The sequence below is a fragment of the Homarus americanus genome, unplaced genomic scaffold, assembly GCF_018991925.1.
Source record: "Homarus americanus isolate GMGI-L3 unplaced genomic scaffold, GMGI_Hamer_2.0 scaffold7626, whole genome shotgun sequence".
NCBI classification, from domain to species: Eukaryota; Metazoa; Arthropoda; class Malacostraca; order Decapoda; family Nephropidae; genus Homarus; species Homarus americanus.
The window spans coordinates 18,251,709-18,266,528 of NW_024718273.1; the positions used below are offsets into that span (position 1 = coordinate 18,251,709).

The 14,820-nt window shown below is 38.1% G+C and overlaps 1 protein-coding gene across 1 annotated transcript in view; it reads left to right on the forward strand.

The window, feature by feature from the left end:
• The window catches only part of LOC121859514 (E3 ubiquitin-protein ligase MYCBP2-like), a 162,595-nt gene that overhangs the window by 52,683 nt on the left and 95,092 nt on the right, over positions 1-14,820 (forward strand). The window contains exons 31-43 of the mRNA XM_042356373.1: positions 1,006-1,138; positions 1,570-1,710; positions 2,576-2,724; positions 2,945-3,169; positions 3,426-3,617; positions 4,493-4,834; positions 5,070-5,248; positions 5,672-5,909; positions 7,316-7,506; positions 8,378-8,462; positions 9,156-9,348; positions 12,433-12,645; positions 13,394-13,538. Coding sequence (XP_042212307.1) covers positions 1,006-1,138; positions 1,570-1,710; positions 2,576-2,724; positions 2,945-3,169; positions 3,426-3,617; positions 4,493-4,834; positions 5,070-5,248; positions 5,672-5,909; positions 7,316-7,506; positions 8,378-8,462; positions 9,156-9,348; positions 12,433-12,645; positions 13,394-13,538 — 2,426 coding nt within the window. The remainder of the gene's footprint in view (positions 1-1,005; positions 1,139-1,569; positions 1,711-2,575; positions 2,725-2,944; positions 3,170-3,425; positions 3,618-4,492; positions 4,835-5,069; positions 5,249-5,671; positions 5,910-7,315; positions 7,507-8,377; positions 8,463-9,155; positions 9,349-12,432; positions 12,646-13,393; positions 13,539-14,820) is intronic.

The window sequence follows — 14,820 nt, forward strand, 5'->3', positions numbered from 1 at the left end:
TGTCACGAGAGAAATTCTGGCGCATTAGTTATTAACACGAGATCATATGGGAAAATAGTTCCCGATGAACGAGTGTACAGTAAATGAGCACCTTTCAGGAAAGCATATCACTCATTAAGGGGGACCTCACTGTATGTAACTGCTTCACGTCCATTCACTTCTCGCGTGTCGGTTTATCTGTTGTTTTCATACAGCTTCTTTTGGGAGTGTTTTCTTGGGCTTTATTCTCTAAACATGATACCTTAAACCTTCTTGTTTTCATATTCAAGTTCCTGGTCGCTGGACATGGAGGTTATAAACACTTAACATGATGGGACATTTACTTGTAAAATAATCTTTTTTAATCCTACATACAGTACTTATATCCTCAATACAATATGCCGCTACTGAATTAGCTCCGTCTCTATCTTAGGGAAAAGCTGCTCTTACTAAATACAACAGAAGCTCAACTTGTGCTAATTTTTGGTGATCCATTCATGAAGTGAAAGGCCAGCAGGTGTGTACGTTCATGTTACAACTAACTGTCTCCATTACTTCATTATTATGTTGTGTTGTGTTGTGTTGTGTTAAGAATGTTCAGCCAGGTGAATGGTGATTTATCTTGCATGTAAAGTCTCCCTCATCTTTATTATTGACAGTTGGTGAGAAATAGGACTACTTATCTGGTGTTACTTTCTGTGTCATTAAACCTTACCCTAAATAAGGAGAGTATCAGAATCATTGGGCGAAAAATTACTCCTCAAAACCCTTAGTTGCAATCTAAAGTTGCCATTATTTTCTTAAACTTTAATATATATATATATACTGTACCGGTATGTATCTGAAGTAGACTTTAAATAACACGATTAATTTCTACCATATCTGAATTTGTCTTAAATAAGACTGTAACAGTTGTTGCTGTAGATATCCATTAATTTTAGGCTGTATAGAGTCACGGTTCTCAGGAGTTCACTGATGTGTTCTCATCAAGTCCATCTTATTAACGGTTTATTTTGACTTGTGCAGCAAGTGAGTCATGGAGGAAGTACCGGAGCAAGTCCAACAGTGGCCATGTTGGATCTTCAGCGACTTGTGTACATCTGTTGTGCCTGTTTGCGTCTCCTTAGGATATACATCAATGAAGTTTATCCCAATTCAGGTTAGTTGTTGTATTTATGTGTACTAACAGTAAATCACTCTTGAGATAACTTGCTGAACTGTTGCGTTGAAAAGTTAAGTCTGCTTAATTATGATGAGGGTTTACAGCTGAGAGATAAAAGGAAAAGAGGTTGAGTGTAACTTGTATACAGTGTGTGCAACACTTGGTTAGGGTGTTGTTGGTTGAGTGAACTGTACTGGAGTAGTCAAGGAAGATATGTATATAAAACCTTACCTTGTCATATATTGTTTCACTGACTTGTTGTTGATGAATAAGAGAAGAAAATATTGAACCCCTCTTTTTTGTATTTATTTATTGATTTACTTACTTTATTTATGACATATCCAGTGACATAATTTATAATAACATGTTCATAAAGACTGGTAGGAATAGTTTTTGTTCAAAATAAATAATTATGTAAAACTTTTTAGTGCGAACATTACGAAGTAATGGTGAAAAAGGCTGCCTAGCAGAAAGTGTTGCAGATGTGCGAGGGCTCCTTCGTCAGATGCTGTCTGACCCCATGCCCTCACTTTATCCATCACGCAAAGGCAAAATGCGTAATGGAAGAGGTAATATTCTAAATATTTATTTTATATTTTCGACCCAACTCTGTACATACAGTACAGGTACTGTATCTTCACTGATCTTTCATTGTAGTCTTAATCATTCTGCATTATTCTTTTTTAAGACTTATGTGATCTTGAACTTAAGCTTCATGTCTAATATGTGTGTTTTTCCAGTGGACCTCTTATGGCAGATATTATCACAGGTAGTAGATAGATTAACCTGCCTGGGATGGTAGGATAATACTGTACTACGGAAGGAAGGGGTTGGACAGTACTTACCCAGACGGTTATGGCTGCCAAATGAATTAGGTGTGAAATATTTCCTCTGCCAACTCAGTGGTGCCTCGGGCCTCTGTGCATCAGAGTGCCACAGAGCCAGTGTGTTTAGCTGTACCCTGGGGTGGTTGCATCAGTTTTAACCATATTCTGGTGACATTAAGTCACACTGTAACCATTCTCACTATAGGTTTACTCTAAGGACAGATAATGCAGCCACTTCAGGAGCAATAAGAATTTCTTCCTCGGGGTATCTGTTTCATTGGTTCAGGACCAGTAGTGTAGACTGAGCAAAACTTGTGGGAAGACTGTCCCACTGTTTTGTCATCACTATTTAGGACATTTTGGGGGATTTCTTTTGAGAATTTTTGCATTGAGGCTTTCTGCCAGGTTCTAGAAGAATTTGTAATGGCTATTCCAGCCAGCACTGTGAATCCTGGCTTGAGTCAACCTTCTGAAGACAGAGAGTATTCATAGATGATATAAATTTACTGTATAAAAAAGCAGATGTTTTCCCATCACTTTATTATGAAATGTAAAGCTTCTCTTCATTGACGTAATATGATCATTAATATTCTTCTTAATATTTCAGATACCGGACCATTGATGCGGATGGTAGTTTCTGTGCTAGATGAATGTCACAAGACATTTGTATCTTGTTTCCATGCTTTTTACCCCACGGGTCAGCTCAAGTGGGCTTGTCTCTGTGATCTTCTGCAGTCAAGAGATATGGTGACTAAAGTGAGTTTTGCCTTACCTTTACTACAACATTCTGTATATCTAAAAACAAATATATATCTCCTACAGCATGTGAATACTAAATAATGTGTAGATTTAAGTAAAGTTTGAGATATCATGAAGGTATGGTTATATATCCCTCAGTTACTCTGAACCCTTATGTACAGTACAATGTCCTCTGTGCTGAACAAAATCGTTGTTTGAATATATTTTTCTGCTGCAGGGAATGGATGAGACCCGCGATAGTGATCGCCTCCTTAGTGCTGTGTTGGCCTCTCTCTGCTCTCCTACTGTTAAGTTACGAGCAACCTGCCCCATACTAACTGACCCTGATGCAGAGGTCGCCCACCGCCCATCACCAGCTGACAATGCAGCTCTTTCAACACTTCAACCTGGGGATTTGTACCGATACCCATTACTAGTGGAGCATATGACTTATAAAACACATGTGAGTTGGTTACAAATTATTTGTAACATATACAAGAGTTTTATAACCATCTGATATCCAGTAGATTAGTATCAGGCTTATCAGATGAATGGATCTATCAGATCAACCTTCCCTCAGTTAGTCTGATATCGTGAAGTTTTACTGTACAGTATATTGAAAGTCTGTTATAACTACTGTTATTGTAATTAGACATAAAAGATGATACACTAATGCTCATTTAGTAATGAAAATCATGCTGAATAATTTTGAATTACAGGTTGATAATGGGGTTGGAATTGTATGGACGTTTCGTGAAGTATTAGATCGCCTGCTTGGAGTGGCGTGTGGTAGTGTTCGCCAGGCCCTGAGAGGGGAGAGGGTTACCCCCCTGCCTGCCCTGGTACATAATACATGCCTCTTGTTGGCTGCTACTGTGGCAGAGTTGTCAGCAGAAACAAACTCCGCAGAGGTTTGTAGTTTTGGATTTCTCTTCTCTGTAAATATAATTTCACAATTTACATGATCACCTTACAGTCAATATTGTGTACTAGTTTATAATTATTAAAGGGACTTCTTTCTATTACTGATATATTAAAGTCTTTCTCTCTCTCATTATGTACAGTATTCATGTTCTCTTTCTTCCTATTCAGAAAGGTGATCTTTGTAAACTCTCTCAGAATAACACAAGCAGATACAGTACACATTCAGATAATATCATCATCATCATCATCTTTCCTTAAAGAATGCAGAAGGTTACTGTGGCCTACAAATTATAGCCCAGTTTGGTCATGGATGCCAGAGGTACAAGATCAGTGTCCACCGGTGACCTTTCCTCCACAATGTGTTGACCCTCATGGCTCTCACCTCAATAAAAGTACATAAATCAATGGGGTTATGTTTTAGAGGCGTCCAGGTATCTACTTATAGCCCACCACCAGTCCTGTAAAGCTACTCACTGATTCATTCTATTTGTGTCAGTTTGATAAAACATTGTTAACAAATTAGGGACCAATTTTCTATATAAGTTGTGCCTGGCCGAGATTACTTCATTGTAGCCATGATGAGTGCTAAAAAAATTCAAATCATGTATGAGAAACAATGTTGTGTGGCAGTGTTACCAACAGCTGAACTTTTAATCCAGCAATGTTGTACTCCCACAGCTGAATCCACCTCATTTAGCACACTCATTGGTCAATCTGTGCCCACATTCATGATCTGTTGTCTAATTCCCTGACACCAAGGTGTAAATGTTATGTGCTGCCTTGCATATGGGTTTCAGCATTCAACTTGTTAGTCCCTGGACTTATATATTATATGTGTTTCAATAATATTTCTCTTGTCCAGGGAGAAGTACCTGCAGGTGGAAGGGTTCTTCACATCACCCCCTCAAGATTCACCCGCACCTCTCAGAGCCGCACCTGGAACACAGGGAATGGTTCACCAGATGCTATATGTTTTTCTGCAGACCGACCTGGTATTGTTATTGCCGGTGTCTGTGTATATGGAGGTGTTGGAACTTATGATTATGAAGTTGAGGTGATGGATGAGAGTGGTGGAGGTGGACAAGATCCTTCACATACTCTAGAGAGGTGGGGTGTCATGGAGATGGCAAGAGGAACATTTGGACCAGATGACTCTGTGGCAGACATTGTTGAAATTAAATTTGAGAGACCAGTTCCAATAAAGGTACGAAGAATCTTGTTTGAAAAATCTGAAATACGTAGTAAAAAATAAAAAGAAAAAAGTGGCTCTCAAATATTTTGATATTTTGGTGCAGGTTGGTTGTCTCTGCAGCTGTGTCCCATAAATGTACGAGTATATATGAAAATTTATTGTTTTAATAGATATTAGAAAGAAACTCACCATAATTTAACATTTCTTTTTAATGCATATTTTATAGTGAGATAACATTGTTTGACAGGAAAGTGTAAAGTACGCCATACGACTGTGCAACCATGGTGGAAGAACCAGTAATGGTGATGGCGGTCTGGCATCTGTTAAGGGTCCAGATGGCACCACGTTTACATTTTCTGCCTGTAGTCTGTCTGTCAATGGAACAAATCATATACGTGGACAAATACCCCACATCATGTACTATAGGTAAGTTCAAAGAATAGTTGTATTTCTTGTTCATAAAATATTAGATTGTGTATTTGTTTGTTTTGATAACTATAAGTGGTAGGAGTGAGATGGGTGTGGTGGGGTACTCTCGTGTATCTGTGTTTGAACAATTATTGACTTTGGTATTCATAATTTTCATATCTTGTCATTTATCGTTTTCTTATACTTTTTGCTGCTTCATCTGGGGTGGCTGGGAAGAAAGGCAAATACTTACATATTTTACCTTCATTCTTTGTCATCCATTCATTCATACTGTTTTAAAACATGTGTTCTGCTATGGTACTCTCCCTCAGCAACAAGGCCCCAAGTATGGTTTACCTCTTAACTTCACATAAGTCAGCATCACCCATCAGCACTGCACCTTCTCCTGAAAATCACTTGATGCCAATAATAATTTTACAGTACACCTCAAGACCCTGAAAGCCAGAGAAGCACAAGAGAAATAGCCGAGCAACAAGCTCGTAAGTCTGCCTTGGCCATGGCTGGAAGCATTGTGCGTGTTGCCACGGAATTGATGATCATGGGCCTTGGGGTGGGAGATGAAACAGCTGTTGAAGTGTTAGGCAGTGCTCCCCTGTTGACCATGCTGCTGCCTCTTGTGCTGTCTCACATAGGACCAGTGGCCACCTCAGATCCTCGGGTCAGTCTATATTTTGACTGTAATAAAATTTGTTTTCATGCATGTGAGGTACTCCTTCTATTTATACAAGAGTTGCCTTCTTGAAAAACTTCCTGCACATTGAATTTATACAAATCAAATTTAAGTTCTTATGGAAAAGAGTTTACATTTATGGGTCTCAAAAACTTGCTACTATAAAAAAATCTTAGTTAAAAAATCTAAAGGTCTTGAATTATAGAAAAATTTTCAGGCCTTATACCCATACATTATATTGTACACAATCTCATAGATAGTAAATATAATTAGAGATTGTACTTAATTCTGTCTGTGATCTGTTGTTGGGTGGGTGTGGTACACCCCTGAGGCGGTGATATGAGGTGGTTGTCACCATCACTGTTCCTTCACCTCAGGTTGGCTGGGTGTCAGAAGTAGCAGCTGTAGTGAAGTACAGTACCGGACTTGTTGTGGCACTACATACAGCCATGACACACTCAGATGATGTGCTCCATGCTTACACTCTGGTCTTTTTATATTGAGAAAGTGGCTTTCATTTATTTTCTCTGGGACTACATTTATTTCATATTGTACAAAACAGTCATTGATATATGGTATAATAGAGTATTTTTGTGATCATCTGGCAATATAGAAAAAATAAGAAAAATAAAACAGGTTTTTACTTGAATTCATTGAACCTTCAGTGGTCCTGAGTCTAGTTAGCCCTGAGTAACCAAGTAACTTGGTGACTATATGGCATCAGTTGGTATTAATTTGTCAAGCAGTAAGGAGCTCTGAGCAAGTGTCCACAAGCCTTTTTCTAACTTTCAACTTGTTCAAAAAGTTTAAAATGTGTCCCAAGAAAGGAATGAGTAAAGGAAAAAATTAAAAATGTCTGTACAGCTCCTCCCCGACTTACGACCTACTCGACTTACGACCACTCGCACTTACGACCTGCCCCAGTCGTACCAAAATTTTGTCAAATTACGTATTTTTGAGTCCCAACGTCAGTACACAGAGAAAATTTTCGTTTGTAATTCACTTTAAAATGGCTGGCAAGCTTAAAAGTGAGAGTTTTGTGGTGCTGAGAAGAAAAATAGACACCCATTTAGATTTTCTATGTATTATTTAAGCTGATCAGCTGATGCTCACAACAAAACGTGATGTTCGTAAGGGTTTCGTTAATCAAATTTTTGTTCGTTAACCGAATTGAAGATTCTTATGGAAAGTAATTTGTTAACCGAAATTTCGTGAACCGAACCGTTCGTTAACCTAGGGATCACTGTATTTCATTTACATAATACTGTAGAGAGAACATTTTAACAATATCCTTGTATAGAGAAACCCTTTACCTGCGTGTGCCTAATACTGTATTCAGAAATGTAAATATACTGTAGTTTATTAGTCTAGTTATTATTAAACTAATCTTACAGAGTGCAGTGTCAGTCCTCGGCTTGATTCAAGAGATACTACCACATGTTGCTGCTCTGAATAATCTCAGTTTAGTAACACAACAAACAATCATTCCTGAGACAATGGAGGACTGCCATACCACCACAAGTCATCATTATGCTTGGGTGGAGAGTGAGCACCCATACAGGCCAGCAGCTGTTGCTAATTATCGGTAAGATTTGTTGGAAAGGTCTAATGCCTAAGTTCCTTCATTATTAACTGTTCTCTGAGGCAAAGTTGAGAGTACAGGTTTATTGGTGCCTCAGTCATTATTGGGTGGTGGAAGGCATTCTTAGTTTCCTTCTCTTTTACTGCTTCTGCTCACTCTCTCCATTATCTCCTTACTGTACCTATCAACACTTATCCCTTTATATTTTGGGATTTTTTATTAATTTGTTCTCAAAAAATGGGATTTAGTGATTCTGCTCCTTCAGTTTGGTCATTTATAAGAATACTGTACTACCTTCTTGAGCTTTATTTCCTGCTACTGCACACCACCAGATGGTTCCTTGTAACACAGGACAATATTTAGGAGGAGTTTCTCCCATATCTGGGTGAGGGAATCCACCTCCTCCTCCTCTTCCTCCTGTGTCACCTCCTCTTCTTCCTCCTGTGTCTACCTCTTCCTCCTGTGTCTACCTCTTTCTCTTCCTCCTGTGTCTACCTCCTCTTCTTCCTCCTGTGTCTACCTCTTTCTCTTCCTCCTGTGTCTACCTCCTCCTCTTCCTCCTGTGTCACCTCCTCTTCTTCCTCCTGTGTCTACCTCTTCCTCTTGTGAATATCCATCTTTTCATCTGAATTGTGATTGGGAATACAATATCTGAAGAACAAATTGATCAAGAGTCTTAGTGATGCTGCTTTATGGTCACTTTGGAGACACGTTTAGTAGTTAGTGTTTCTCTTCCTTATTTTGAGAAGTTTTGTCTTTGTGGCATAAAAATCATGGCAACTCACTTACATTATTTATCATTGCCATTCAAATATGTGTTTTAGAGTATTTATTTACAAATCTATATACAGTACTTATTTGTCTTCTTTTACAGAGTAAGTTTTCCTGTGGCTGTCCAGTGGATGACCTTGGAATTTGACCCCCAGTGTGGCACAGCTCAGCCAGAGGACTCCTTGCAGGTTATATTATATATGTTTTATTGTGTTGTTTAACTATTGCTCTCTAGTGTTTTAGTGTAACTTATTGATCTGCATCAATCCTTATTCAGATGAGTGATGTTCACCAAAGATTATTAAACACATACAGTAATGAAAAACTGATTCATTATTTTGTCTGAATTACTTAGTTCTTGGAATGAGAGCAGCATAAGGAAAAAAATGTAAGCTAAAGTTAATCTTACCTTAGCTGATGAATCAAAAGGAATGGACTGAGCTCATGAAAGCCTTTTTTGTGGTTACAACAAGAAATGGTATAATAGTATCTGATATTTATCAATCAAATGCTAACAGAAGAATTAAAAAATTTGGAATCCTTCAGCACAGATGGAGGCATGGCTTTGTTGTACCTGACAGCAAAAGGCTACAGTGATGTTCATGGAGAAGATGGGTTCAGTCAGTCTCACATTTATCAGATTTCAAAGAGGAATTTCTATAGCTTGATCCATTATAGTGGACAGCAGGAGACACAAGTGTGACTTACGATGAAAGAACCTGCATAAGGGGTGAAATGTTTATAAACTTATCCTAAAGATCAAGAAAATGTGACATTGGCTTTGACCAGTAAATAGCTGTAAAATGTATGTGCAGTAAATATATTATAAGATTCCCGTGTACTGGGTATATAAGATAATAAAGTTCATTTGTTTCTTTTAGGTTTACATTCCAAGCCTGAGCAGCAAAGATATTGGTGGCTTGAACTTGAGTAGCTTGGCAGCACTTCCTGAGGGCCAGGACCGAAACCCTCAAGTTTTTCATGGTCAAGATGGGGCACCACCTCCTTACTGGGCTGTTCTCAATAAGTTCTCTGGTAGTCAGAATTGGCCAGAACAAACAGTAATTTTACCAGGTATGGATTAGATTTTTATTTTTCCTTATTTTTTCATCACTTGAAGCATTTTCCTTCTATTATACAGGATGGTTAGATTCTCCGCTGTTCACTCGTTCACTTTAACTGGTGTAACAGATGTTTTATTGTAGTACAGTATTTCCCTTTCAATACATGGCCCAGAAGTTACCATATCTGCTTCTCATCCAAAATAATTCCCAAAAGGTATCTATCTGACTATTAGCTGTCCTTTCACACAACTAAACATCATAGTGCATCCATCCCTGAAAACCATTTACCATCCAGGTGCCCAGTAATTCAAACATCCCATTGTGTGGCTTATTTGTCTCCCCCCCCCCTCCCCCCCCCATTTTTTTTGGGGGGGGGGAATCCTCTTATTTTGAAAATGGTATCAGGATAGAATACTTCCCCCCAAAGACAGCATTATAAGCTGATAGTCAACCATCTTCCTCATGTGTTGTGAGAGGCATCTAAAGTATTCCTAATAATTTACCAGTTGGTGACATGCACCCTACCTCCTCACCTTCATGAGGGGAGACTGATGCTTAAAGGCAAAACAGTTTTTAGATACTGTACCTTAACCAGGTGGCTTAGATACTCTTCCACCTCTCTTGAGTTAGTGTCTTTGTCAGCTGGAACTAAATTGAAAGTTACAAATTTGTTCAGAACAAAAGACAAAACCATAACTTTGACACAACATGTATTGACAGGTCAGACACAGCTCTTATCTGCAGAGGACAACTGTTACACGTGACCTTCCTCCTTTGAAGGTGGGAGGAGCAGACTGATAGGTTGACCCACAGTGGGGTAACATGTCAACCCAGACTGACATTATTATGAGAGTTGTTGTCTGGTTTGTGGGTTCTGCCAGGAAAAAAATTTAAGAATAAATCTGCTATGTTTAACCCCATCTCCCTTTGTCACATTACTGTGCCATTACTTTTGCATACATATCTTATAAACTTTCTCTTTATTCACAATCCTTCAAACTGAATCAGTAACATTTGCAACTTATTTCTGAATCATCCATCAGAATAGTGACATCTACAAGCAGCAAATGTACCAGATGTTTACCTCTCTCCAGCTCTTACTCCCTTACTACTGTACCACAACTTGTCACAGGCATCAGAGTTTTGGTCTAAGATTATTTAACGCATACACATTGCATAGATAGAGGTTATATAAAGTGAGTGTTTGCGAGAGTGCTTTAATGTTTACCATATCATCCATTACTTTTTTATTCTGTGGTGCTTGCAAATATACAGTATGTTGGATTTTGTTTTATAAGTGCCTCAATTAATGAACACAATTGGTTCCACAGAGTCGGTTGTTAACCAAAAAATTTTTTAACTGAATCTATTATTTCAATGGGATATTGGGTAATTGGTTGCAACTCACAGAAAAAGTATACATACAAAGTACTGTATACCAGTAATAGAATTAACAAAACATTAAATATAAACTAAATACAGTACTGTATTGTACTGTACAGTATACTACAGTGGTCCCTCGGTTAACGAAATTTCGGTTAACGAATTACCTTCCATAAGAATCTTCATTTCGGTTAACGAACAAAAATTTGGTTAACGAAATTCTTACGAAAATGTTTTGACATGCTTTGGCTTGCTCACCAGCTGGAAGATTAGTCCGCCAATACAGAAATCGGTTCTAGGGCTTACATTCTTTAAAATTGGAGTAAATATCAAGAAGGTTGTACTATTCAATAATTTTCCAAGTTTTATATTAAAATTTTTAGTCATTTTAACACTTGTTTAACATAATTGCAGTACAGGAAACTAGTTTTTGGTGTGCCCATCAGCCACTTCACTCACCCACCAAGGCCTCAGTTTGTATCTCTGTTCAGTGGAGGAAACATCTTGCTTGTGGGTCTCTCGAACACAGAGTATTTTTACGTTTTTACAGTACAATTATTGGTCATTCTGAAATTTATTTAACATATTGACAATATATAGTGCAGTGCAGTGTTGATTTAAAGAAAATAATCTTGAATTACACCTAGTGGGCTTAAAATTTTATGGGTGAAATGACGGCATGAAGCATGGGGTGATTTCTCTTCCACCCCCACTTCCTTCTCTTCTCCCTTCTCCTCCACCCCCACTTCTAATTCCCATCATCATCATCAACCAGGAGCCTTCTACATACACACCTCAAGGTAATTGTACTTTACAGCATTTTTTTTTACTTTGTATGTAATTTTCAGTGAGCTGGAACCAATTACCCAATATCCCATTGAAACAATAGTTTCGATTAACGAACGACCTTCTGGAACGAATTGTATTCGTTAACCGAGGGACCACTGTACTGTACAATAATAAATAAAAACAATAGAATACTGTGTTTTAACGTACTTTGAGGTGTGTGTGTCGTATTCCCGGCATCTTTGTTTACATATCAAAGCCGATTGTAAAGGCAGTCGATGATGACATGCCATATTCTTTACAGAGTGCATTGGTTCTAATGCCTTCTTTATGTTTCATAATAATTTCTGCACTGTATATTATCAATATGTTAACTAAATTTCAGAATGACCCATAATTTTAATGTAAAAATGCAAAAATATTCAAGAGACCAACAAACTCGATGTTCACACCACTGTAAACAAAGTTAAACTGAGAAGTGTTGGTGGGTTTTTCAATCAGCTGAAGAGCACACAAAAACTGTTCCCTGTACTGTATATATTATCAATATATTAACTAAATGTCAAAATGACCAATAATTTAATATAAAAAATGCAAAAATATTTAAGAGCACAACTTTCTTGATATTTACTCCACTGGAAACGAATGTAAACATAGAACCAATTACTGTATTGGCGGACTAGCCGATCAGCTGATGCGCACAACAAAGTGTGTTTCTCGTAAGGCTGTTGTTAATCGAAGTTTTGTTCGTTAATGGAACTGAAAATCCTTATGGAAGCTAATTCATTAACCGAAATTTCGTTAATTGAATCATTCGTTAATCAAAGGACCACTGTATATCCATTGTTAGTGTCCTCCAACTTAATCCTGACAGATGTATCTTTCATATCGGAAGTTCATTACAAGTACTATTTTTTATTTCCAGGACACGAGGTAGTATTCTCTTTGGAAACAGCCTCTGACTATGTGAAAGATGAGAGAGCCAACACTTATGGATTTCGGGTATTGGTTGTGGGATATGAATGGCCACCATCACCACCAGACTCCTTGAGACACTTAGAGAAGGAGCTTTCATACCTTGGTGGACTGTGTGCTGCTTCACTAATCAAAAAGGATCTATGCTTGCCACCTATTGCAGGTAAGAGTCAAATACTGAAAATGACAAGTATTGCTGTATGTATGAGTGAGGTTTTAATATAGTATATATTAGTGATGTGGGTTTTTATTTTGATCTCTGTCTCGAGACCAATTTGCCATGTCTAAGTCTTAGACATCTGTGGTGTCTGATTTTTCTCAAGACCTTTTGAGACTACAAATATATTTATTAATTTTCAGGTTTGTTGGGATGAAGTTGTCTGTTGGTTAAGTTTGGGTTCAAGTAGTGGAGTTACCTCACCTCAGATCACTAATCCACCATATGTAGGGATTTCCTGGTTCATGGTCAATTTTCTTAAACAAGGTGGCCCAGGTAGCAGATGTGACTAAGTTAGTTCTGGCAGCAGAAAAAGGCAAAGTTTCCATCACTAGCAAAATTGATATTACCATTCTAACTTTGCCTGCCTCTAGTGCTCTGGTTTAGCAAGCATTTAGCCATAGGGGGTAATAAAGAGGCCTTATAGTTGCCAAACATCAGCAAATGTACTGAGTATGTTGCCTTTTCTTGTGTATAATGAACACCTCTCAAGTTTTAGATAAATTTAAATAATTAGAGTACTGTTCCTGGATAAAATGAATGAACCTGATGTAATAGAAGTGACCTCAGGAAGTAATTAACCCCTTCACTAGAGGACTGACACCTGAGTACACCTGAGGATCTCTTAATGAGGATTTTCCATACTAGTTTTTTCTTTGTAGATAACTTAAAGGGTTCAATATTTTCCTTGAAGGTGATGACCTTGATGAAGACATGGAGCTGGTAGAAGACTTGGCACTACAGGTGTATCGAGCTCATCCAACTTTACTTAGCAAAGGGTTCGCGCTCTCTCATCCTCCAACCATACATCAGACTTTAGATGGTGTCATTCCTTTCAGGTAAGTTTATTGTTTATGTATGTTTTAAAGGGATGTTTGTGGTCCAGTGTTGTGACAGTTGTAGAACATCACTTATCTTGTTGTTATGAGAGTATGTCTAGCACTACATCTTGTCGTGCAGCACAGCAGGTCGTGATTCACTCAGAACCTCCTACTTGAATCATGATCTCAGAACATTTTAACAGGTTGACAAAGACATTCCTGCCATCCACCTCACCATCTACCTTCCTCTATTTATTAATCATCTTGTAACTCATACATTCTTTGATCTTTTTTCCCCACATATTTTACCCATTCAATACTTTTACACTGTATACTGCTCCTGGTCCTCTCAAAATATTGTACCATGGAAAAAAAAATTTCTTTAAAGGTGAGTGACATGCAGTGTAAGAAAAGAAAATAGGGGGGGGGGGTGATATTTTGGTTATCAAATGATCGGCAAATTATATACAACTATTGAGACAATGATTTGGGAAAGGGGAGTCAAATGATGGAATACAGTGTGAAGGAGAGATGATACGAGTTTTTTCCCATAAGCATTATGGCCAGTTGGACACCCCTCAATCCTTATGATGGTAAACAACACAGGTGGAGTCGTGCCAAACCTCGCCTTCTTGTGTAGGATGATGACACTATCTGCTTCATCCTAAATTGGGCGTGGAGTTTTGAGTGGTACCAGTACAGTAGATGCAACATAAATACTGTAGTACAGGTATAATGAAACCCAAGTGTATGCTGACAAAACATTTGTGCCAGTACAATACAGTTCAGTACAGTTCAGTACAGTACAGTACAGTACAGTACAGTACAGTACAGTACAGTACAGTACAGTACAGTACAGTACTCTACACTACTCTCTCAACCTTTGACATATCAGAAAACTTGTTAGGTTTGTGAGATTCTTGTGTGTGGTGTTGTTTGTGTTACAGAGCTCAGATATTTCCGTAATGGTGGCGGCTGCGACTGTCCAATTGGGTTTTTGCTGAACTTATTCTGTACTACAGTGTTATTTATTCATAAATTTAAATTAATGTATATACGTGGCCAGAGATGGTTGAGGCGGGTTATAACACTTTATTACCGTGAAGATACAGTACAGCAAGTCACTAGTGCAGCCACCACCTGCAGACATACCAGTTAGCCTTTTATTTCTTGTCTAAGCTAATGAATGAAGTAAGGGGTAAATTTACAATGTAGGTGCTGAGGACATTGACAGAGGCACCTTTCAAAAGAAACCTCACAAACCACACTTAATTATAGGTTGTGTTTTCATGAATCAGCC